The 25883-nt window shown below is 41.5% G+C and overlaps 1 protein-coding gene across 4 annotated transcripts in view; it reads left to right on the top strand.

The window, feature by feature from the left end:
• Positions 1-587: 587 nt before the first annotated feature.
• The window catches only part of LCMT1 (leucine carboxyl methyltransferase 1), a 69608-nt gene continuing 44312 nt past the window's right edge, over positions 588-25883 (top strand). Inside the window, exons 1-2 of one of the 4 annotated variants that reach the window (XM_028523246.2) lie at positions 588-893; positions 23889-23980. In XM_028523246.2, the coding sequence (XP_028379047.1) occupies positions 784-893; positions 23889-23980 (202 nt within the window). In that variant the 5' untranslated portion in view covers positions 588-783. Of the gene's footprint in view, positions 894-4206; positions 4260-23888; positions 23981-25883 lie in introns of those variants that run through there. The other 3 variants (XM_036021365.1, XM_036021366.1, XM_036021367.1) reach the window with 3 other exon arrangements.

Genomic DNA, 25883 nt, shown 5'->3' with positions numbered 1-25883 from the left:
TGGTATTTTTATCATTTAGGTCTGCCTCTCTACACATTAATTTTTCTTGGTTTGAATTTACAAAAATGTATTTCCTACATTCGGTGAATGTTGTTTCTGAAATCCAGCCATTGACGCTTGCAACTAGTATCTGTAGTTCACTCATTTTCATTGCTACATAGTTTTCCATTTGTATGACTTTTCCACACATTCCTTCTTTCATGAAATCTCAAAGGCCATTATGTGTGTAGAGCTCAGCTCATGGCTCAGAGGGAGTGCAATAAATATTTGTTCAACTGTTGAATGAGACTGAGCCCCGATTGTCAAAATGACATTTGTTTCCTCCTGCTAGATTCTCTGCCCTTTGCCCCAGTGCTAGGATGCTTCCGAGTTAATGACAGTTGTATCTCGTGATCAGCAGTAAGAAATCTAGTAGCCTCCCAACGCACCTAAGACTACAATTCCCAGAAAGAATTGAGGTTCCATATTGTGTCAATTTCGGTTTACTTCCCCCACCTCGGCAACTTCCGGGTTGTGTGGGCGGTGCCAAAGGAGTTGTCCAATAGCACCCCCGCGGGCTGAGGGGCGAGGAAATTGCCCAATGAGCGTCTTCTTAGAGGCTCCAATAAGCGCGAAGGTTGCTGGGAGAGCGGTCGTGGGCGGCCTCACTGAGCCGCGCCAGCTGAGCTCGGAGGAGCCCAGCCCCTCTCTCCTATTTTGCTGTAGGCGCGCTAACTCGCCGGGTGGCTGGTGACCCCGCTTCCATGTGCCGGGTGGGCACAGCACCCCGGAATTTCCACGCCCATGGCCACTAGCCTGAGGAAGCCAACCTTCAACTCCTGTCCTTCCTCCTCGACCGAAACTGACGACGAGGGCGTGCGGGGCACCTGTGAAGATGCGTCTATTTGCAAAAGGTGTTTGCGGGGCGCGAGTTAGGGGCTGCATCTCCGATGTGCTGGGGCCCTGGTGGGAGGTGGGTCTGTGTTTATGGAGCGTGCCTGTATGCCAACAGGCTCCCGCCAGCTCTTGCGACGCTCGCCTCGTACCTGTGAATTGCACAGAGCTGGGGCTTATTTATGTAACTCATAGTTATCTAACTTCTGCTGTATTCCCGGCACGGTGCAACCCCGGGATACCGTGCTTGGAGTATGGCGCTGCAGGAGGCACAGGTGGTCTTGGCCTTCCTGGAGCTTAAAGTCTTGCTGGAAACACAGACGTGAAGCACATACTAAGTACAGTCTTGCTGCGTTAGTATAAGCGCAGGTCCTCCTCCTTGAATAGATTACATTTTACTGGGGGTTGTCAAGATCCCCATTGTGCACCTGAAACTTAAGCCAATAGGGCGAGATGACGTGTCCACCACCATATCATATTGATGTGCAGACCCAGTACTGTCTAGAGCTCTTGCCTGTATGCTTCAGGAGTGTAGTCTGTTAGGGGTGTAGTGGGGGGGCGTGGTGGCAGGTATATGTCACACACCCGAAAACATGAAAAAGATAGCATGAGACTTGAGTGCTCTCTTCATTCATTCAACAGTTTTTTAAGGATTTTATTTATTTATTTATTTATTTATTTGTTTACTTTTAGGCAGAGGGGAAGGGAGGGAGAAAAAGGGAGAGAAACGTCAATGTGAGGTTGCCTCTCGCGTGCCCCCCACTGGGGACCTGGCCTGCACCCCAGGCATGTGTCCTGACTGGGTATGGAACCAGTGACCTTTTGGTTTACAGGCCAGAGCTCAATCCACTGAGCCACATCAGCCAGGACTCAGCAAAAATTATTGAGAGCCTATTTTGTGCTAGGCCCTTCATTTGCTCAGGATGGTGGGGATTCAGTGATTGAGGCCACATAATGAACAAGACTGACAGGGTGTCTGACATACAGCCTGGTTGCAAAAGAGGAGACAGATAATTACCCATGAAATGCATAATTACAATTTGAGCACTGAGAAATACAGCGTTCTGTTAGAGTTTGTAATTTAGGTAGTGATATTTAAACTAAAAACAGAAAGCTAAAAAATGGTGTAGGAGAATGTTCAGGCATCGGGAGGAAAGAGTGTGGACTGTTAGAGGAACTGAACAAATGCTCTGGCTGCTGGGGCCATGTAGGGATTGTAGGGTGGGAAGAACAAAAGTTTGGGAGTGAGGCTTGCACTTTTTGTAGGTTCTTGGAGACTAAGCATAGTGATGCAGAAACTGGACTCTGGAGCCAGAATGTCACATGATTCAACTCTGCCATTTACTAGTTGTGTAAAAACTTGGGCAAGTTACTAAATCAGTCTGTGTTCTCAGTTTTCTGATCTGTAAAGTGGAGATAATAATCATACCCACTTCATAGGTGATTGTAAAGATTAAATGATGCTTAGTATTAGTAAAGCACTTAGAGGAGTGTCTGCATGTGATATGTTAGTGGTAGTAAATTAAATAAATAGATAAATACATAAATATATATGTAAGAATTAAAGGCTTGGAGGTGGTCCCTGGTGAAATTTGTGAATTTAAATGAATTACACCCAGCTTTATTTCTTCTCCAGATTTCACTGCTATTGACCACATCTATAGCACTGTTGAATGAGAAATAGATTTTCTCATGTTGACTGCTATTTGCTAAGAGAATCTGCAGCGCCATCTAAATTATGAGAGGGAAAGTAGTTTTCTGTAGCACGTTAGGGTTAGTTTATTTAATATTTATTGCTAATACTGGGTTGCTTAATATTTGTTGGAAATGTTTTTTCATACTTGCTTACTTAAAAAATAAATTAGCTATGAAGTAGTTCAGACAGAAAGAAAAGTGCAGAGAAATAGTAGGACTAGAACATGACTTTCCTTGACTTTTATTGGATAGTTTTTATGATTTCAGTTCTTCTTTGCTTCAGTTTCTAGTGCCCTCTGTGTTTATAGACATCTAAATATTGTAGTGGAAGTTCAGCTTTGGAACTGCAAAGAATTTAACGCAATATTTTTCAACCCAAACTGCACAGCAGCGTGGCCTGTGGGGCATTTTAAAAAACATGCTTGAGGCCTACTCTAGACCCACTGAACTGTACAGAAACTTCTGGGCTGGGTCTCAAGCTGTGGAGACCAGACATGTTGGCCCTGTGGATACATTTCATCAAAGCTTTTTTGCACTCTTCTTTTCAGCTTACTTGATCAGTTATTTCTGCTATGTTCTTGGCATAATTTTCCTCATGAACTCCGTGGTTTTTTCCTACCCTTGAGATACTCCCTCTAGCTTCTTACCTCTCAGTTGAGCTTAGAGTTCAGAGTCAGTCATTCAGTAGTTCTCTTAGCAGTGACTTTATCTGCCTTGCCCTGCAGTCTTGGTGAACCCAAAACCCTGGTTGAACTAAACTGTCCTTTTTTTTTTTAAATTTAAATTTAGGTTTTTTGTCCATTACCATCAAACTCTCCTTTTTCACCTCGATTACAGGTGGTAGAAATCACACAGCAGGGAACTGGGAACTGTGAGTTCATGTCAACCAACCTCACCTGTGCCCTTAACAGAGCCTGACCATTCTAGTATGATTCTCTGGTCAACTCACTTTTCTACTTTCCAGGATACTTAATTCAGACATTTTCTACTTTCCTCAAACTTCTCCTTTACCCCACCCTCCCCTCATTCTCGAGATAACATGAGTGAAGTTGTGGGTATTGCTTAACAAAGAAAATGGAAGCCTTCAGGTTGGAATTCACTAACTTCCCACCAAGAATGTTAACCATCCTTTCCTGTTACAGTTGTCAGTGTCGTCCAGCAGAGACCACTGGGAACACACGTGTGGTTAAACAAGTTGGGTTTAATTACTCATTGTAGTGAGGGGGCACTACATGGAGAATTTCTGGGGCCTGTCAGTGACGAGGTGTTAGAATTTACAGGAGTTGGGCTTTGGTTGGAATATTTTGGGGAGAGCTCAAGGAAGCAGGGACTTGCTCTAGATTGGGTGCTGACAGGAGGTGGGACAGCCCTATATCGAGTACTTCAGTTAGTCCTCTAGAAGGAATTGTGACTAGGGTAAGCAAACGCTAGTTCATAAAGGGGCCATAGTCACTCATCAGCCAGGAGAGAGAGGTGTTTGGTAGTTTGTGGAAGGCACGCTGGCTTTGTTTTTGTCTGTTGAGACTACAGTATGAAGTGGTCTTGTTTTGTCTCACTTTGTCACTGTTGCAGCTTGATCTTGTATTGGTATTCTGCAAGATTATGTCCAACAAGAGAACAACATGGCTCTGTGAGGACTAGGCGAGCACCTAAATGTCAGCATTGCTTTTCTGTTGTTCACAGTGGGGCAGGTGAATCTTAAGAAGACAAATAGGTGTTTGCTGGGCCATTGGTCCCCAACCTTTTTGGCACCAGGGGCTGGTTTCATGGAAGACAATTTTTCCATGGACCTGCAGTGGAGGAGGATGGTTTGGGGATGATTCAAGTGCATTACATTCAAACTTACCTCCTGCTGTGTGACCCAGTTCCTAAGAGGCCCTGACTGGTACCAGTGTGCGGCCCAGAGGCTGGGGACCCCTGTCTAGGCGGAAGGAAATAGCATAAGTTGAGTAGTATAGCCACTGAAGCACAGTCTTGTGTTAGGGGAACTTGACATTGGATGGGGACGTGGGTGGAAAGAGAGAATTGAGGAGGGGGTTATGAGAGAATGAAATTTGGAAGCTACTGAGAGATTTTTTTAAAATCCTTTTTTTAAATTAATGTTCAAATACAGTTATCTTCATTTTCCCACCTCCACTTTCACCCGGTGCTACTGAGGGATTCGAAGTGGGGTGCTGACACAATCTGGTTTTGTGTTTTAGAAAAGTCCCCCATAGCTGTGTGAGATCTGTTCCTGTTTTCTTCTCCACTGCTGCAACCCTTGCTCAGGTATCCTGGCCCACCTGGTGTATTGCAGTGCGTCCTTATTTTTCTCCTTGCTTCTAGCCTAGCCCCCTCCCCCATCCAAGTGTTTATGCTGTGGCCAGGGTGACTTTTCAGAATCACACATCCTGTGGCTTGTTACTGAAAAGCTTTTGATTGACCCGTCAGACACCAGGTAAAAATCTATACAACGTTGCTTGGCACACCGCAACTTTCATGATCTAATCTTGCCACCCTGGATATTTCACTGCCCACTGCAAGTCTCCATTTGGCTGTCTCAGAATTATTTCAAATTCGTTATTTCCAAAACTGCTCAAGATCACCCTCCCACCTTCTCCTTGCTACCCCCTCTCTGAACTCATTGAGTAGTGCTGTTGTTCATTTAGCTTATAGGTAAAAAAGGTAGGGTGATCTTGAAGGTACCCTTTCACTTACCCCCTATGCAGTCAGTTACCCAGATCTTTGATTTTTAATCTGCTAAATGTGCCTGGAATCTGCTTCCTTTTCTTCACCTCTGCTTCTGTCATCTCCATCCAAATTAAGGTCATCTGTGTTCTGAGTTATGACACTAGTCCGCCTGCATGGACCCGCCTGCCCTGACCTGCTTCTCCACCCTCACTTCACCTTACCCATTCCAGCTCCCCTCCACCCTTTAGTTTGTCAGGTGTGTCCTGTTCCTGCCTTCCTTGGGGCCTTCCAGTGTGGTGCTCCCCTTCCCAGAGTGCTTTCTCCCACCATCCTTTGCCTGATTAGTTCCATGTCATCTCAGATTAATGCATTCATTCAACATTCTTTCTGAAGGCTTACTCAGTTTATAGAGGAACTGTTATTATGTGGAACAGAAGTGAATACAACAGACAAAAACAGAGATCTTGTGGGGCATTCATTTCAGTATTCCACTGGGGGAAAGCTGGGAAGCAGCAGGCAAAAAATCTGGCATATCAGATGGTAGCCTATGCAGTAGGAGTGTCGAGGAAATATAATTTGGGATGGGATGGCCAGGGAAGGCTCCACTGAGGTCAGTGCTGGGGAAGGACTTGCAAGGTGTGAGGGAGTGTGAGCCCTGTGGGTAAGTGGGGAAACAATGTCCCATCCCAGGCAGGGAGAACAGAGAGTAAGCTGTCCTGACCTGTTACCTGGGGGCCATGGGAACAGATGTTGCCCATGGTCCTCTTTTAAGGACCTAACTCTTACTCTGAGAAGGGAGCCATTGGGGGATTTTGAACTGAAAAATGAGGTGACTTGACTTGGGTTTTAACAGGATCACTTCAGCTTCTCTTTTGAGATCAAACTGCAGGGGACAGGGATGGAAGCCAGGAGGTCAGTTAGGCTTTGGGATATCCCCAGTCTGAGAGGCCAGTGGTCTGGAGCAGTGTGGTGGCAGTAGAGATGCTGAGGATCTCAGGTACAGCTGATAGAATGTGCTGGCAGATTGGATGTGGGTGAGGCTGAGGAGTGGTAGATGACTCCAAGGTTTTGGCCTGTCTCAGATGGGGTTCCCTCAGTCAAGGAAGCCTTTCTGACACTCACAGACCCTGAACACATACCCTGTTGTATGTTCTCATAAACACCCTGTACATCTCCTTTATGGTAACCAGCCATTTGTAATTCAGTCATTGTTTAATGTTTGTGTCTCCCACTAGAATAAACATGATACAAAGCAGGGACCTGTCTACCTTAGAGCTGAGCACATTGTAGACATAGAGTATTTGTCCATGACTAAAGTGGATGATTTGCATTAGGAACTAAATGCAAATGTTCAAGATTCTGTTACCCTATAAGGCCTTAAAAAATCTGATTTTTTTTTTTTTACTGGCTTTGAGTGGTCTATGGGTTTTAGAAACCAGACCAGAGGCTATAAGGCTGAAATGCCATTATGAAAATTACAGAAGTGAATCTGATTCCTCAACCAAATTGAAAAATGTCCCTTAGACATGTAGGTGGTCACAAGACCACCTTGTGGGAAAGCTGACAGTGTCTGGCAGGCCTGGCCATTCCAGCAACTGCATCATCACAGCTGTGCCCTGGGTAGCAGGGCTAAGACTTTGATCTGAAGTATTTGCTCTCCTTCCCCAGAAAAGACATGCCACTTTAGAACTAGAACATTGTATTGAGGAAAAATTAGCTGCCAAACTTGACCATCAAGGAAGTCAGATAAATCCTGGATGTCCCCTCCACCCTCATTTTTTAAAAAGGGATGACTTAAATATTGGAAAATACCTGTGAAAGGTAATGATCTTAGATCTAGCATAGTAATATTCACATCATTTTTTTTCTCTTAAAAACTTAGTTTTTAAGTGACAAAGTGAGGAATTTCTGTAAAATGGTCCTCAGAAGAGGTGAGGTGCATATCATAGAATATTCCTGGTCTCAAATGGTTCCTTAGCTGGTAGGTAGAAAATTCTACCTTTTTTAAATTTGCATTTCTGTAATCACTAGTGAGACTGAGCATTTCAAGTCTGCTCACTATAGTAGATATTTTTTATGTAAACCCTTTCTCCAGGCATTTTCCAACTCAGTTGCCTTTTTCTTGTTTGGTTATTTGTATTTTTATTTCTGCTTTACAAGAACTTTTTATATGAAGTATAGTAATTCTTGTCTCTTTTGTTGCAGTATTTTCTCAAATGGATGCTTGGTTTTCATTTTATCTTTTCTGTATGTTTCATAATACAGAAATTGTGAATATTCATGGTGCAAGCTCTGACAGCCTAATTTCATGGCTTGTGTTTTTTAAGTAATGATTTGAAGGGTCATTCTTTTTTTTTCCTTTAACATTTTATTTATTTATTTTTAGAGCGAGGGGGAAAAGAGGAAGAGAAGCATCAATGGTGTGAGAGAGAAATAGCATCACACACCCCTAACTGGAGACCTGGCCCCACAACCCAGGCATGTGGCCTAACTGGGGATCGAACCAGTTACCTTTTGGTTCACAGTCTGGCACTCAATCCACTGAGCCACACCAGCCAGAGCTAAAGGGTCATTCTTAGTCGTTATACCATTTTCTTTTATCACTTTTACGGTTTTGTTTTTTATGCATATGCTTAAATTATTCATATTAAAAAGTAGCAGTTGTTTTAAAGTATATTTTATTGATTATGCTACTACAGTTGTCCCAATTATTCCCCCTTTTCCCTTCCACCCAGTACTCCCCTTCCCTCCAGTGATTGCCCCCTCTTAGTTCATGTCCATGGTTGTGCATGTAAGTTCTTTGACTTCTCCATTTCCTACACTGTTCTTAATATCACCCTGTCTATTTTGTACCTACCTAATTATATTTCTAAGTCCCTATGCCCTTCCCTCTCCCAGCTGATAATCCTCCAAATAATCTCCATATCTGTGATTCTATTTCTGTTCTAGTTGTTTGTTTAGTTTTTGTTTTTTTTAGATTCAGATGTTGATAGTTGTGGGTTTATTGTCATTTTAATGTTCATAGTTTTGGTCTTCTTTTTCTTAAATAAGACCCCTTAACATTTCACACAATAAGGGTTTGGTGATGAACTCCTTTAGCTTTTCCTTGTCTGGAAGCACTTTATCTGCCCTTCAATTCTTTTTTTTTTTTTTTTAAGATTTTATTTATTTATTTTTAGAGAGGAAAGAGAGAGAGAAAGAGAGAGAGAGAGAAACATCAATGTGCGGTTGCTGGAGGCCATGGCCTGCAACCTAGGCATGTGCCCTGACTGGGAATCGAACCTGCGATGCTTGGTTCGCAGCCCACGCTCAATCCACTGAGCTATGCCAGCCAGGGCCTGCCCTTCAATTCTAATGAAAGCTTTGCTAGATAGAGCAATCTTGGTTGTAGGTCCTCACTTTTCATCACTTTGAATACTTCTTATCTGTCCTTTCTTGCCTGCAAAGTTTCTTTTGAGAAATCAGCTGGTAATCTTATGGGAACTTCTTTGTAGGTAACTCTATGCCTTGCTCTTTCTGCTTTTAAGATTCTCTCTTTATCTTTAACCTTTGGTATTTTAATTATGATGTGTCTTGGTGTGGTCCTCTTTGGGTCCAACTTGTTTGGGACTCTCTACTCTCTGAAGTGGTATGTCTATTTCCTTCACCAAATTAGGGACATTTTCTTTCATTATTTTTTCAAATAAATTTTCATTTTGTTGCTTCTCCTGTTCTTCTGGCATCCCTATGATTCTGATGTTGCTCCTCTTAAAGATTTCCCTGAGTCTTCTTAAACTCTCCTTGCTTTTTTCTTTTTTTTTGAATTCTTATTTCTTCATTTTGTTCTGGTTGAATGTTTATTTCTTCTTCATGTTCCAAATCATTGATTTGAATCCTGGCTTCCTTCCCTTCACTGTTGGTTTCCTGTGGATTATTCTTTATTTCCTTTAGTAGAGCCTTCAATTCTTCCCTTAAGCTTTTGCCACATTCAGTGAGATCTTTGAGTATTCTGACCACCAGTGTTTTGAACTCTGCATCTGATAGATTGGCTATTTCTGCATCATTTAGTTCTTTCTCTGGGGTTCTATACTCTCCTTCATTTGGGCCTATTTCTTTGTCTCCTCAATTTGGCAGCCTGCCTATGTCTGTGTACTAGGTAAAGCTGCTTTGACTCCCTGTCTTAGCGCACCTGTTAAGTTGTATTGGGAGGAGTCCACCAGTGCAGTATGGGCAGCCTGCTTCACTGCTTTGTGGCTCTGTGTGCTGGGGAGGGGTCGAAGAGGGGACATTGCTGCTGCTGGCTGACTTCTGGGGGCTTGCCTGGCACTTGTCCTATTTCCAGTCACTTCACCCACTTTCCGTATGTGACTGGCACCCCTCCAGCTGCTGCCCTGTTGTGGTTCCCACAGTGGGTGGGTTTGTTTACATTGCGGGCTCTCCTGAGAATCTCGCTCTCCTGAGTTTCTTCTGCTGCCCAAGCCTGCACTGGTTTTTACAGCCAGAAGTTATGAGGCTTTATTTTTCCCAGTGCTAGAATCATTGGGTGTTCGATCTGGCCTGGGGCGGGGATTGCTCACTCACGAGGTGTCCCCCTGATTTTTATCTACCAGTGAATTTGGGACTGCCTGTTCTGCCTCCACCTCGCTGCCACCAGCTTGCCGCCACTGTGCCACATCCTCTCCACCCCGGCTTCCCAGCTCCGACCCTTCTACCTGTCTGGAGACAGGTAGATACAGCTTCCTGAAATCCTTGGTTGTTGGACTTCTGCACAGTTCAATTTTCTGGCAGTTCTAGGTGTTTTTCATTTTGAACTTAGTTGTGATCCTTCTTATGGTTGTGCATGGAGGCAAAGCATGACTGCCTATGCCTCCATGTTGACTGGAAGTCAAAAGTAGCAGTTTTAACTTAGTTTTATCTCTAAGTATTAGCCAGTTGTCCCTATACCACCTATTAAATGGTCTATTTTTCCCCATTGATTTGAAGTGTCACATATAATATACTAAATTCTTATATGCACTTTCACACAGCAGTGGCTCTCTTGACTTCCAGTTGAATTAGCTTTCATTTTTCATTTTGATGCCTAAAAACTATAAATTAATTGTGAATTGATTCAGAGCTCCTGTAGCTTGCTTGGCAGTGTAAGAGCAGGTTTGTACCTGGGGATTTCAGAGTTTTCTTAGTCTGTTTGAGCACCTCTGCTCCAGGAAGAAAGAAAAGGAAGGGATATTAGCAAAAGACCTGTATCTGAATCTGTCTCTTTTCATCCGGAAAGTAGTAGATTTGGGGGAAGCCCTATCCCAGCTACAGGAAAGTGTGGGGAGGTAAGAATTTCTAATAGGGCAGATTGGTGCTTCAAACAAAATTGGGGTTCTTTTAGTAAGGAGGAAGGGCTGAGTTGATATTGAAAAGGGAACTTGAAGGTCCTGCTATACTTGTATTCCTCACCTTTTTTTTCCCCCCGAGAATTTCCCTAGGGCGGGGGGTGGGAGTGGAGGAAAAGGGGGGGGGGAGAAAATAGAGGAGGTAGAGAGGGACATAATTTCTATATAATTAAGAGCTCAAGTCATCAGTGTTCAGTTTGATGAGTGTTGACAGTTGTATATATCTGTGTACCGCCACTCAAAACAAGATATATTTCTGAAACTCTACAAGGGTCCCTTTTATCTCTTTCTATTAGTCTTCTTGCCACCACATCACCAGCATTGTCTGATTTCAGCTACCATGGATTAGATTTACCTATTCTTGAACATCATATGAATGGAATCATGCAGTATGTATTCTTTTTCTTCCACGCAGCATGTTCTTTGAGATGCATTCATGTTGTCAGAGATAAAACCAGATGCTAAAGTAGTAAGGTCAAATGTTTAAGTTTTTATATTATAGGCCAAGGTTGCAGTCCTATTGAGAAGACAGCTGAGAGGAGCCTGGCTCATGTTGGGTGAGGAGAGGATCTTTGCCCATGTAAAGTCCAATAGTTCGGTCCTTTTTATGCTGTGTGACCATGCTGATTTGTTCATCCATTCACTGGATGGTGGACATTTGAGTTATGTCCAGTTTTGGGCCATTATGAATAGGCTGCGGTGAACATTCTTGTATGTCTTTCATTTTTCTTGGATAAATGTATAGGTAGAATAGTCATAGTCATAGGGTAGTGTATACTTAATTGCCAGACTAATTTCCAAAGTGGTTTATCAGTTTATGCTTCCCACCAGCAATGTATGAAAACTCCAGTTGCTCCATATCCTTGTTAACATTTGGTATCATCCATGGGTGTGAAATAGTATGTCAGTATGGTTTTGCATTGCATTTCCCTGGTGACTAATGCTGCTAAAGACCTTTTTATGTAGCTATTGACCATTCCTACATCTTTTGTGAACTGTCTGTCCAAGACTTTTGCCCATTTTTATTGATGATATCATTATTGGTTTTGACTTATATTGGAGTTCAGTATATAGCTGTATAGTCTTTTGTCAGGTAGATGTATTGTAAATATGCATTCATGTATAGGGAAATGAAATTTAAAATATTATTTATAATAGCATCAAAAATATTAACTGCATAAGACTAAGTTTAATGAAAGTTATGAAACACCTTTACACAGAAAACTGTAAAACATTGCTGAGAGAAATTAAGGAAGACTTACATAACTGGGATATATGTTGTTCATGTATTAGAAGACTTGGTGTTAGTGAGATGTGAGGTTTCTGTTCTCCCCATATTGATCCGTAGAGTCAGTGCAATCCCAGTAAAAATTACAGCCATCTTTTTTAGAAACTAATAAGTTGATTCTAAAACATATATAGAAATGCAAAGGACCTACAATACCCCAAATTTTTTTCTAAAGAACAACAAAGTTAGAGGACTTATACTGCTTAATACTACTTAATTTAAAGACTTACTGTAAAGCTACTGAATCAAAACAGTGTGGTTTTGGCATAAAGATAGAGAATTCAGAAATGGACTCACACACGTACTGCCAGTTGATTTTGCCCGGAATGCCCAGTCAATTCAGTGTGGGAAAGGAAAGTATTTTTAACCAATCATTGTGGATCAGTTGGATGTTCAAGGGGAAAGAAAATAATCTTTGACTCCTACCTCATTCCACACACATATATTAATTAAGGATGGTTCATAAACCTGAATATAAAAGCTAGAACATAAAGCTTTTATGTAAAAACAAAGGAGAGTATCTCAGCATACACACTAACCATTAAGGAAAAATAGATACACTAAGAAAATGAATGGGCAAGCTGCAGACTGCAAGATAATATTCAGAATACATGTTCTTAAATGTTTTATTTTTTCCAAAAGTACTTCAACATGGTTCAGGTCTATGTATTTTGCTGTATTCTGTATTCACTATTTTTAATGTTAGATAAGGAACATTGTACCAGGGGACTGTTTGGATTTTTATTTCACGCTCTTGTGAATGTTGATTCCTTTTCCATTTATGTCTTGCCCACTATACAGTGACTGCTCAACAGACACAGTAGATTTTACACAGTAAATTTTAGATCATAACCTTCAAAAGTAATTAGATATTAGGTGACCCAAAAGGCAATACCAGGACACAAACTTGTGAGACTTCTTGGTTACCGAGGCTCAGTTTTTTAGGTGATTCAACTGTTAGGCTTTGTAGATCTACCTAGGAAAGCAACAAGAAGCTTTCAAGAGCTCACAAGAAGGGAAAGAAATCCAAACTCTGGTTAGGTATAGAGTCTTGCCCTGAAGGCTTTGTTTCCTGGCTTTCATTTCTAAACCAAGCATAAAACTAACAGGAAAATAGAAACAAAAAATGAAACTAAAAGAAACTGAAGTGAAACTAAAAGAACAACAATAAAATTTAAATTTATTTATTTTTATTTATTTTTTTAGAGAGGGGGAGGGAGAGAGAAAGAGAGGGAGAGAAACATCAGTGGTTGCCTCTTATGCACCCCCTGCTGGGGACCTGGCCCGCAACCCAGGCATGTGCCCTGACTGGGAATCGGACCAGTGACCTTTTGCTTTGCAGGCCGGCACTCAATCCACTGAGCCACACCAGCCAGGACTAAAATTTAAATTTATAGGTAGAACGATATCTTAGAGACCACAAGTAGTATGCAATAAAAATCCAGAGCTTGAAAATGAATGCTAAGACTGTTCAGTTGATTTTTGCAATTGCACATATGCAGTCACATATGTGTGTGTGTGTATATACATATATACATACATATCCACACACATCTGTACATATATACACCATACATATAACCAATACAACCACATGTATATTCATACACACATACATATATGAGGAGGGACCCAACAAAACCAGAATTTATTTATAAAACATTGTGCATTCTTACATGTTTAAACTTTAGTCACCTCAAAGTACTCCCCATTTGATGCAATACACCTATAGAGATACTTTTTCCAGTGCTCAAAACAGTTTTTGAACGTGTCAATTTTGATGCCTTTTAGTGGTTCTGCGTTTTTTTTTGTTTCACCTCTTCCACATTGGCAAACTATTTCCCTTTGAGGACTTTTTTCATCAGGGAAACAAAAAACATCGCTCGGGGTGAGATCAAGTGAATAGGGAGGGTGGGGCGCAGGGATCATGTTGTTTTTGGTCAAAAACTGCTGAACACTTAGTGTGGATGGGTGTGGACAGGTGTGCTTGTAAATCACCCATCATGAAATGGGCAAATGCATTGAAAGAGTCTTCAAAAATATTTCACTGAAGCCAAATGAAGCCACAGCAGTGTCAGCTGGTCCACTGATCCATATATATGAGTTCCTGGAATACTTACCTAGCAGGGGTATCCTGTACTACAAGGGATCCATCCTCCAGAAGATAATTCTGTTTTTTGGGGTCCCCCCTCAGTATACATGTGCACTTATATCCCTACATACATACATATACATTACACATCCACATCCACGCACATATTTGTACATGAACATATACATCTACATAATACTCCTGCATATATATACATTACACAGACATAGACACATACATGAACAGACATATACATACATGGAGTGGGCAAAAGTAGGTTTACAGTTGTCAGTCATTTTTTTTGAGTTAATAAAGCTATTGCAGTAATCATAACCTGCATTCTGTTTCCATATGAACAACTGTAAACCTACTTTTGCCCACCCCTGTATACACATACATGTATACACACACATATACAGGCGTGCACATACACACACAAAAATACATGACACACATATAGGCACATGCACACACATGTCTACACACATACACACATTCATGTGCATATGGACACATACTATTTAAGCAACTCAGTGTTGGGGCAGAGGTCTAAATCTGGGCGGGTAAGTAGTTGTGACAAGCAGTAGAATTCAGTTCCTTATGAGGTTCCACACTTGCTCTTAGCTTCTATGTGAAAAGCAGTGCCTTCCTTGGGGTTGTTGCCAGGGTTATGTGTTCTGTTAGTGAGTGTGATTTGAAGTACCATGGACCAGCTGGGCCTTGATCTTTAGTGGCTGGGAGAGCAGGGAGGGCCTCTTCCCATTCCCTGAGTCCCCATTGGAGAAGTGTCCATGGGAGGGCATCTCCCACTTTCACATGAGGCCCCATTATTACTATAGATATGCAACCTGTAGGACACAGTAAATATGTCTGGAATGAACAGGTGGTTAGAACTGATCATTGTTTCCCATGGGAGGAATGCAAGATGATTTCAGGCAGTACAAAAATGGCTGTTTTAAATGTTCATAGTTAGGAGCTTGTTAGTGTTGTTAGAAGAAAACAGTAAATAGCATACCAGAACTGAGTACTAGAGAAGTTGAGTTGATTTAAAGATATATTAAATTGAACAGGTGTTGTGTAAACGTCATGAAAAATTTAAAAACCTTAGTGAGTTGAATGAAGACAGGAAATCTTTGAGGCCTTTCCAAATCTGAGATTTTTGATTCTTTGAATCTGGGTTTTAAACATGAAATCAGGATATCCACATAGAGTGGATGTTCTCTGCGTTTTGGGAACAGAGGACTGTGGTGGAAATGCACATCACAGCTGGATGCACAGTGTCGAGGTGTGGAGATAACTGTTGCCATTCTGGGATCTGCTCTGGGCTGTCTTTGTATACGTATATATTCATTCTGAAAAAATTGGGAAACCCTGTGTATATGATTCTGTATTCTGCTGTGTTCACCTGTTACTGTAACTCCAGGTTCAGTGTTTTTGTGGAAAAATCTTTGTGTTCATTCTTGGTTATTTCCTTAAAATGCAGTTGGATTGTCTGGTCAGTGTGTGCTCATGTTTTTCTGGCATTTTATTCTTGTCACCATCAGGCTTTGCAGCATGCCTGTGTCAGTTTACAATGCTTGAGTGCCCTCTTCCTCATTTCTCCCCAAAGCCAGGTTCTATTAAAAATGCTTTTGTGGCTGATTTGATTGGAGAAATACTGCTCTCTGTGCATGCTTCATTTTTTTCCTGCTTATTGATAGTGCTGAGCTTTTTGTGTGCTCATTGGTCAGAAGTTTCTTCTTTTGTGAATGACTCATTTTCACCCTTGGTCCATTTTTTGATTCTGAGATATTAGGGTTTTCTCTTATTTGTAAGAGTGCATAATATTTTAAGAATATTAGTGCTTTGTGACATGCTACAGAAGTTTTTCCTAGTTTCATGTTTGCCTTTTATATTTGTTCATGATATCTAAATGTACTGTGTTTCTTGTTGTGTAGGCAATACTGTATTTAATAGCTCCTGTGACACATATGTTCTTGCATTTTAACTTTTTTGAAATCAGATGTGATGTATTCTCAGATAAACCCTGCAGTCACTGTCAAGTCATGTTACAGGTGTCCTTATCTGTGCAAGTGATGTGGTTGCTCTTCCTGGTGGCATAGCTAGACAGCTGTGACCACAGCCCCCAGCTGCTTTAGTCCACATACCATTTAAGGGCCATTTGAAGAAGGAGCACAAATCCTGGTTGCTGTTAGAAAACCATCCATCAGTACCTTCTGATGACATCAAGAAAGAGCCAGAATCAGAACTTAAAGACAGGAGCAGTGGCTTGGAAGAACACTCCAGAGGAGGTAGAGATCCATCCTTTAAGAAATGCCCCATCACCAAGGCACCTCGGTCAATACAGTGTGGAAATGCACAGACATCCTAAATGTGAAGGCTCAACTAACTCATTTCACTCATCTTTTTTCTTTTTTTAAATATATTTTTTAAAGATTTTCTTTATTTTTTAGAGAGGGAAGGGAGGGAGAAAGAGAGAGAGAGAGAAACATCAATGTGTGGTTGCTGGGGGTCATGGCCTGCAACCCAGGCATGTACCCTGACTGGGAATCGAACCTGCGACACTTTGGTTCGCAGCCTGCGCTCAATCCACTGAGCTACACCAGCCAGGGCATCTTTTTTCTTTTTAAATTGATTATGCTATTACAGTTGTCCCAATTTTTCCTCCTTTCTACTCCTCCACCCAGCCCCCCCCCCCCCCACACCCCTGTCTATCCCCCATCCTTTGTTCATATCCATGGGTCATCCATATAAGTTCTTTGGCAACTCCATTTCCTATACTTGCTCTTAACATCCCCCTGCCTATTCTGTAGTGACCAATTTGTACTTCTTAATCCCTTCACCTATTCCCACATTCCTCCAGACTCTACTCCCCACTGGCTACCATTCCATTGTTCTCCACATCTATGATTCTGTTTCTGTTCTGCTTGTTTGCTTAGTTTGTCTTTTAGATTCAATAGTTGGTAGTTATATATTTATTGCCATTTTATTGTTCATAGTTATGATCTTCTTTTTTTAAATAAGTCCCTTCAACATTTCATGTAATAATGGTTTGGTAATAATGAACTCCTTTAGTTTTACCTTGTCTGGGAAACACTTTCAGATTCTAAATGATAGCTTTGCTGGATAGAGTAATCGCGGTTGTAGGTCCTTGCTTTTCATCACTTTGAATACTTCTTGCCAGTGCCTTCTAGCCTGCCAAGTTTCTTTTGAGAAATCAGCTGACAGTCTTACAGGAACTCCCCTGTAGGTAACTAACTGTTTTTCTCTTGATATTTTTAAGATTCTTTAAGTTTAACCTTTGGCATTTTAATTATGATGTGTCTTAGTGTAGTCCTCTTTACATCCATCTTGTTTGGGACTCTATGCTTCCTGGACTTGCATGCCTATTTCCTTCACTATGTTAGGAAAGTTTTCTTTTTCTTTCTTTTTTTTATTATTTTTTATTGATTATGCTATGACAGCTTTCCCCAATTTTTCCCCCTTCTCCCCCTCTCCACCCTGCATCCCCCAACCCTCCAGCATTCCCCCCCCTTAGTTCATGTCCATGGGTTGTACATATAAGTTCTTTGAGTTCTCTGTTTCCTATACCATTTTTACCTCTCCCTATTTTATGCCAACTAATTATGCTTCTTCTTCACTGTACCTTTTCTCCCCTACTCCTCCTTTCCCCTTCCCACTGAAATCCCTTCATGTGATGTCCATTTCTCTGATTCTGTTCCTGTTCTGGTTGTTTGCTTAGTTTTGTTTTTGTTGTTTTTCTTTTAGGTTCAGTTGTTGATAGTTGTGAGTTTGTTGTCATTTTACTGTTCATATTTTTTATCTTTTTCCTAGATAAGTCTCTTTAACATCTTATAATAAGGGCTTGGTGATGATGAACTCCTTGAACTTGACCTTATCTGGGAAGCACTTTACCTGTCCTTCCATTATAAATCACGGCTTTGCTGGATAGAGTCATCTTGGATGCAGGTACTTGCCTTTCATGACTTCAAATACTTCTTTCCGGCCCCTTCTTGCCTGCAATGTTTGTTTTGAGAAATCAACTGATAGTCTAATGGGCACGCCTTTGTAGGTAACCCTCTCTCTTCCTCTTCTTTTAGGATTCTTTCTTTATCTCTAATCTTGGGTAACATAATGATCATGTGTCTTGGCGTGTTCCTCCCTGGGTTCAACTTCTTTGGGACTCTCTGAGCTTCCTGGACTTCCTGGAAGTCTATTTCTTTTGCCAGATTGGGGAAGTTTTCCTTCATTATTTGTTCAAATAAGTTTTCAATTTCTTGTTGCAGTTCTTCTTCTGTCACCCCTATAATTTGGATATTGGAACATATCCCAGAGGTTCCTAAGACTCTCTCCACTTTTTTGAATTCTTGTTTCTTCATTCTGTTCTGGTTGGGTATTATTTTTCCCTTTTGTTACAAATTGTTGCTTTGAGTCCTGGTTTCCTTCCTGTCACTGTTGGTTCCCTGCATATTTTGCTTTATTTCACTTTGGGTATCTTTCATTTGTTTTTTCATTTTTTGACCAAGCTCAATCAGTTCTGTGAGCATTTTGATTACCAGGGCTTTAAATTCTCCATCAGATAGGTTGGCTATCTCCTCATCACTTAGCTCTCTTTCTGAAGCTATGCCCTGTTCTTTCATTTGGGGCGTATTTCTTTGCCTTGGTGCAGCTGATATATTGTAAGGGGGCAGGGCCTTAGGTATTTGCCAGGGCAGGGCAACCCTCTTTGCTGCACTGTGGTGCTGCCTGAGGGAGAGGGACCAGACAGGGGACAATGCAGCTCGCTTGCTCAGCTCTAGCACACTTTTCAATGAACTCTTGTGTGAGACTGGGAGTTTCTCCCACCGCAACAACTGCTGTAGTCCACAGTCAGCTCTGAGTCTCAGTTTTGCTGTCAGCCAGCCTGCTCATGTGGTCCGCTGCTGTTTCTTACTGATCTGGTTGTTCTGGTTGACTTTTTCTTTAATTCCTTGGTTGTCAGAGTTCCACGCATTTTGATTTTCTGGCCCTTCTGGTTGTCTATTGATTTTAGATTGGTTGTTATCCTCCTTCTGGTTGTTTATTGATTTTAGATTGATTGTTATCCTCCTTTAGGTTATGTGAGGAAGCCAAGGGTTTCTATCTATGCCTCCATCTTGACTGGAACTCCAGAAGTTTTCTTTTATTATTATTTCAAATAGGTTTCCAATTTCTTGCTCTTTTCTCTTCTCCTTCTAGCACCCCTGTGATGTGAATGTTGGAACATTTGAACTTGTCCCAGAGGCTGCTTACATTATCCTTGATTTTTTTGGATTCTTTTATCTTCTTGCCGTACTGATTAGATGTCTTTTTCTTCCTTATGTTCCAAGTTACTGATTTGATTTTTGGCTTTATCCACTCCCTGCAAATTGTTCTTTTTTTCAATTAGATATCTTTCATTTCTGCCTGGGTCTTTTTTATTCTCTTGAAGCACCCACTCACTTCCTTGAACATCCTTACAAGCAGTATTTTGAACTCTGCATCTTGTAGATTGCTTATCTCCATTTCATTTAGCTATTTTTCTGGAGTTTTGTTCTGTTCTGTCATTTGGGCCATATTTCTTTGTCTGCTCATTCTGGCAGCCTCCCTGTGTTGGTTTCTATGTATTAGGTAGAACTGCTGTGTCTCCCTATCTTTATAATATGGCTTAATGTCGTACTCCCTTATCTCCCAAGGTGTGTACTCGAGGTATTCCCTCCTTGTGGGCCGAGTATTCCCACCTTTTGTAGCTGAGTCTTGATTGCTGTCAGCTGGCTAATGGGAGGGATTTACCCAGCCCAGAGAGCTGGTAGGACTGGCTGTGATCCCTGGCCAACAAACACCTCCCTCTTTGGCTTGCAGAGGTGGTTGGGTGGTGGTCTGACCTCGTTTGTAACACTGCTGGGTGTGCAGGCTCTGGGGTAGCCCAGGTGGTGCAGACCAAAGTCAGTCTCCACCTTTGTTCTCTCTGGGACCCCTTGGCTTAAGCTATAAAGCCACACGGTGCAAGGGGGAGGGTGGTTTGGACTCAGCTGTTGCTTGTTTGCAAGGGATTTAGGAAGGTCTGAAGCCTGGTCTAGCCTGGCCCTTCATATGGAAAAGCCACTGATATCAACTTGGGCCTGTAAATTGGACGGGGTGGAGCCTTAGTCAGGGTGGGACTGACCCAGGTTGATGTAGATTCACAAATGGTGCACCTGCACTGTGGCTCTGTGTGGGGGAGGGCTTAGAAAAGTTACAGTGGCCACTTTCTACAGTCAGTCTGGCAGGAAGCTGTCCCTCTGCTCTCGCCCTGATGCTAGACACTTCAGTTTCCCCCTGTATGCCACTGATGTCCTTCAAGGTGCTGCCCCAGTGCTGGAGCCCAGAAGGAGCGAGTCTGAGTAAGTCCATGTGTGGTGTGAGTCCCTTTAAGAGAGGATCTTGTAGTTTCTTCCACCGACCCAATGCCTACTAGTTTTTATAGTCAGAAGTTATGGGGACTTAATCTTCCTGGCACTGGAACCTGGCCTGGTGGTCTAGTATGGGGCTGGGGTCCCTTGATCCCAGCATAGCCATCCATATTATGTCCACTACATGTGGGTTTGGGACCAGCCAGTTCCATGTTTTCCCCCTTCCATGCCTTTTACCCATCTGGATGACTGTGGTTTCATTAATTCCTTTGTTGTTGGACTACCACACAGCTTGATTTTCTGACAGTTCTGAATGACATTTGTTCTGTAGTTTAGCTGTAATTTTTCTGTGGTTGTGCAGTGAGGCGAGCTGCATTTATCTATGTCTCCATCTTCTTTTCCTTTTTATGTCTGTTATGATAGTCTGTCTAAATAGTACTTTCAATAAGCACAGAAGTAAAATTCTAAGTGAGAATAAAACATTAAGTCAGTTAATTGGCAGTGGGTTTTTCTGTGTGTTACAACCGAGGGTATCTTAGATATAATGAAATATGGCATATGGTTAGTGCAGAAGATTTTAAAAATATAGATTAATAAAGAACACCAGAAATCTCAGAGATAATTATTGTTAATATTTGTGTATGAATCCTCCAGTAATTCCTCTATGTAAAGACACACACATGTATTTATGGGCATATACACTATCTGTATTTCTGGTCTTCCCTTTTTCTCTTCACAGTGTATTTTGAATATCTTTCTATGTCCAATTCTTTGAGTTCACAGATTAAGTGCCTGGTTAGTATAGTGTATAGGTATACCATAATTGGTTCAGTTAATCTGCAGTTGTTAGTCTGTAAATTCTGAAACATGGTGCCTGTCTCCCTCCAAAACTCCTAGGAGCAGTGCCATCTTCCTCTTCTTCCCAGTCACGTTGTGAATCTTTTTGTCTTGTCACTCTGATAGGCAAATCAGTAAGATCCTTTTTCCTTGGAGCAGGGAAACCACTGGCAGTCATTTAAGTTTGAGGACCTGAGGACTGGAAAGGGACTTCTTAGAAACACTGGGAAGTAGGAATCATGGAAACTAGTGATCAAATGTACTTGTGTCTGCATGGGCACATTTCCTCAGCCATCCAGTGTACTGTTGAGGTCAATCCCAGGCTCCTGCCAGGCTCTGTGACCTGAGCCTGCATCTCTCTTCAACCTCTTCCCTAGTTTCTCCTATTTTCTTAGTGTTCTCCATTTCCCCTGCCTACTTTCTGCTACTGGGACACTTCAAGTCCAATGCCACTCCAGAGTGTTTCTGTGGCTCTTCCTCCTGTCTAAAATACCTTTTGCACAGTGACTTTCCATTCTCTGGTGCTCAGCTTGACCATCCCCCTTTCAGAGATGCTTTCTTTTATCTTCTCTCAGTGACATCCCTTTGTTCTCCATTCTTCATGCCCTTTATTGGCCATAATGTCATATCTTTGCCTCTGGCCCTTCTTTGTCTTGTTCTCTACTGTATCGCCAGTGCCTGGCATTGAGAAGACACTCAGTAAATACTGCCCTACTGAATTGATGGTATAAAATCGACAGGTAATACAGAATTGAGAGGAATAGGAATTGGTCCTTGTTACCCACCAGGGCAGTGATAGTCCAATAAGGAATGCTTGGAGGGAGGCCAACTGATCAGCTTTCCAGCAGTTGCTTTGCAGTGGAGTGAGTGCTTTCTTTGTGGGGCCTAGTTCAGCAGTGGCTTGATAGCATTGAAGGAATTCTTGTACTGGATGTTGGGGTTGGCTAGATAATTTCCAAGGCCTCTTCCAACCCTTAAAGTATTTGATGAGTATTCTAATCATTGGGCTACCATTCTTCCTTCAATGCAGAATGACAATGAACACTAGGTGGCACTAGATGATTCCTTTGAAATCTGTTCATCACACTCAGTGAGAAAACTTATTTCCTCCAACATGGACGTGAAGCAAAAGCTTCACAGAAGTCTGATCTCTTACTATGCATAAAGCATGCTGGTATTTTCTATTTTACTCTATTCTTTTTTTTAAAGATTTTTATTTATTTATTTTTAGGGAGGGGAGGGAGGGGGAGAGAGAGAGACAGAGACAGAGACAGAGACAGAGACACACATCAGTGTGCGGTTGCTGGGGGTTATGGCCTGCAACCCAGGAATGTACCCTGCTGGGAATCGAACCTGGGACACTTATTTTACTCTATTCTTTATTTTTTTAATGCAAGTTTTCAGACTGTCAAATTGATTTTATGATATTGATGCATCACAACTCACTGTTTGTAAAATACCTTTGGACCACTGAGAAAGTTTGCTCTTGTAATACTTTATAGGTCTGTTTTCCTTGGACAGTCTGGGCTTCCAGCAAGTGGTATTCTTAGTGAATATTTTGTATAATTCTTTGTTGAGTGATTACATTGAGTAGCTGAACACATGTGCTTTCTTACAAGTGCCTGTGGTTGGGTAAACAAATGTGAGATTCTGTAGGGGACATCTTTTTTTCAGAATCAGCACCTGTTGCAGTCAGGGCCTTGTCAGTAGATACAAAGAAAAGAGATAGTATCTGCTTCTGGGAGTTTAGAACCTATCTGGGAAACATAACACATAACATACATACACACCCCCTTTAAATTTCAGCTTTCTTATTAAGCAACATGGAATGAGTGCATTACTCAGGTATTAGTCAGGATGTTTTAGGCTGAAAGTAATGGAAGCCTGGCTCAGATTGGCTCAGATGGTAAAGACGTTTATTATCTCACAGAATGTCCTTTGAGAGGGAGAGCAGTCTCCAGGCCCATAGTGGCCTGGCCTAACCTTAGGGATCCAGGTTCCTTCCATGACTTGGCAGTGGTCCTATGGCTCGATCCACTCATGGTTGCCAGAAAACTTCCAGTGTAATTGGGCTTCAGTGCCCAGACTTGGACACTAAAACTTTAACTCTGTGTAGTGTAGACTGAGGTAGAGAGAATTTAGGCTACCACAGCATTTTCCAAGTTGTGGTTTTGTTTATTCCTACTCTCCCCACTGTGACTGCCTTAAAGGATGTGAAATACAGAGTCAGGAGAAAAATTTAGGTCTTTATTAGTGATATTTGCCAAATATTTCTGAATTTCTTTTTCTTTCGACAGAGAACTTTTTTGGTTGAATAGAGTTATCTGACCAAAAGCTTTGGCCAGTGAGTTTACTGAGTGAATAAATTGTTGTAAATCCTGTATGTGAAGATGAGGTGAGATTATTTGCTGTTTAATATTCTGGGAAAGGAATTAGTTATAAGAGGAAAAACAAAGGTGAAAAATGGCCACTGTGGGAAACATGATGGGAAATGTGTGTAAATATAAAGATAGGTGAGTGAGTCTGTTTAAATGCGTAATGGAACCCTGAATGTACATTTGTTGGCCTTTGAGGTCAATAATTTTCCTCTGGATCCTTGACCTGGTTCCTGGGAATGTAGCCTTGAATCTTGGCCAGAAATACACTAATCTCTACTCATATGCCTTCTTTTTCATTCCTTTCAGGTTTGCAGTAAGCATTGGCTATTGGGATGACCCTTACATCCAGCATCTTGTAAGACCGTCTAAAGAGAGGAAGGCCCCTGAAATTAACAGAGGCAAGTGACTGTCTTTCTCCCTAACTTCTCATCAGCTAAGTGGCCTGAAGTTTTAAAAATTAATTGCCAAAAAGAGGGTCCCAGTATGCACTCTCTCCAATAGTATATTAAAGTAGTTATCTCCCAATATTCTCAACAACACAGTGTATTATGAAACTTATTATTTAAAAAAAACTTTAAAAAATTTTTTTTAAAGATTTTATTTATTTTTAGAGAGGGAAAAGAGAGAGAGAGAGAGAGAGAGAGAGAGAGAGAGAGAGAGATAGAGATAGAGAGAGAGATAGAGAGATAGAGATATCAATGTGCGGTTGCTGGGGGTTATGGCCTTCAAATCGAACCTGGGACACTTTGGTTCCCAGCCTGCACTCAATCCACTGAGCTATGCCAGCCAGGGCTAAACTTTTTTAATTTTTTAAAAAAACTTTTATTATGGATAATTTTTCCTTAAGATTTTACTTATTTATTTTTTAGAGAGAGGGAAGGGAGGGAGAAAGAAAAGGAGAGAAATATCGGTGTGCTAGATATACAGTGATCAGTTGCCTCTCACACGCCCCTCACTGGGGACCTGGCCTGCAACGCAGGCTTGTGTCCTGACCAAGAATCGAACTGGTGACCTTTTGTCTCACAGGCTAGCACTAAATCCACTGAGTCACACCAGCCAGGGCTAGATAATTTTAAACTATATAAAAGTAGAATCATATGTTGATCAGTTTCAATAATTATCAGATCTTGGCCATCGTATGAAGCTTTTTTTTTTAACTCTTCACCTGAAGATATGTTTATTGATTTTAGAGAAGGAGGAAGCAGGGGAGAGAGAGAGAGGTGGAAATATCAATGTGAGAGAGAGGTACCAAAGAGTTGCCTCCCGTATGTGCCCCAACCAGGGATCAAACCCACAACCTAGGTATGTGCCCTGACTGGAGATTCAACCCATGATCTTTTGGTGTATGGGACGAAACTCCAACAACCAAGCCATCTGACTAGGGCCTGGTGTAAATTTTTTAAATCTTTGTTAATCTAATAATGTGAAATGGTATCTTAGGATAATTTTATTTTTTTATTCCTCTTATGGGTAAGGTTGAAGAGCATTTTCATATGTTGAAAAGCCATTTATATACCTTTTAAAAATTTTTAATTATTGATTTTAGAGAGAGAGAGGAAGTGAGAGAGAGACACAGAGAGAGAGAAATATTTTGTTCTGTCACTTATTTATGCATTCGTTGGTTGATTCTTGTATGTTCCCTGACTGGGGATAGAACCCGCAACTGGTATATTAGGACAACACTCAACACTCTAACCAATTGAGCTACCTGGCCAGGGTTCACTTATTTATATTTTTATGTGTGTGTGTATATATATATATATATATTTGTGTGTGTGTGTGTGTGTGTGTGTGTATGTATATATAGATATAGCTTTTACTGTGAAGTGTCTGTTCACATTAAGGGATTACATTTTGTTGTTTTAGTACATTTTTGGTTATGTCATTAGGCTCTGTAAGTAATTTCCATCAGGGAAGTCAAAGGACTTGGTAGGCCTGACTTGTTTCAGCCAGACCGAGAAATTAACCAATTGACAACCATTCCTATGTGTTTAGGGAATGTTGACTCTGAGACTAGATCCTAAAAGTAGGGTCTATAAGAAATGCAAAGAGGACTTCTGGTCAAGATGGCAGCCTAGGCAGACGTGGCTTGCCTCCTTCCCACAGTCACATCAAAATTACAACTAAAACAAAACAACTACCACTCAGAACCACCAGAAACCAAGTAGAATGGAAGTCTGACAACTATGAAACTAAAGAAACCACATCCATCCAGACAGATAGGAGGGGCACAGACACGAAACAGGCTGGCCCTCGACCCATGTGTGGTGGGTAAAACTTGGGATGGATGTCTCAGGAATG

This window comes from Phyllostomus discolor, chromosome 3, assembly GCF_004126475.2.
Source record: "Phyllostomus discolor isolate MPI-MPIP mPhyDis1 chromosome 3, mPhyDis1.pri.v3, whole genome shotgun sequence".
Classification (NCBI taxonomy): Eukaryota; Metazoa; Chordata; class Mammalia; order Chiroptera; family Phyllostomidae; genus Phyllostomus; species Phyllostomus discolor.
The sequence above is the reverse complement of the archived record's forward strand: the minus strand, read 5'-3'. Positions and strand labels throughout refer to the sequence as shown.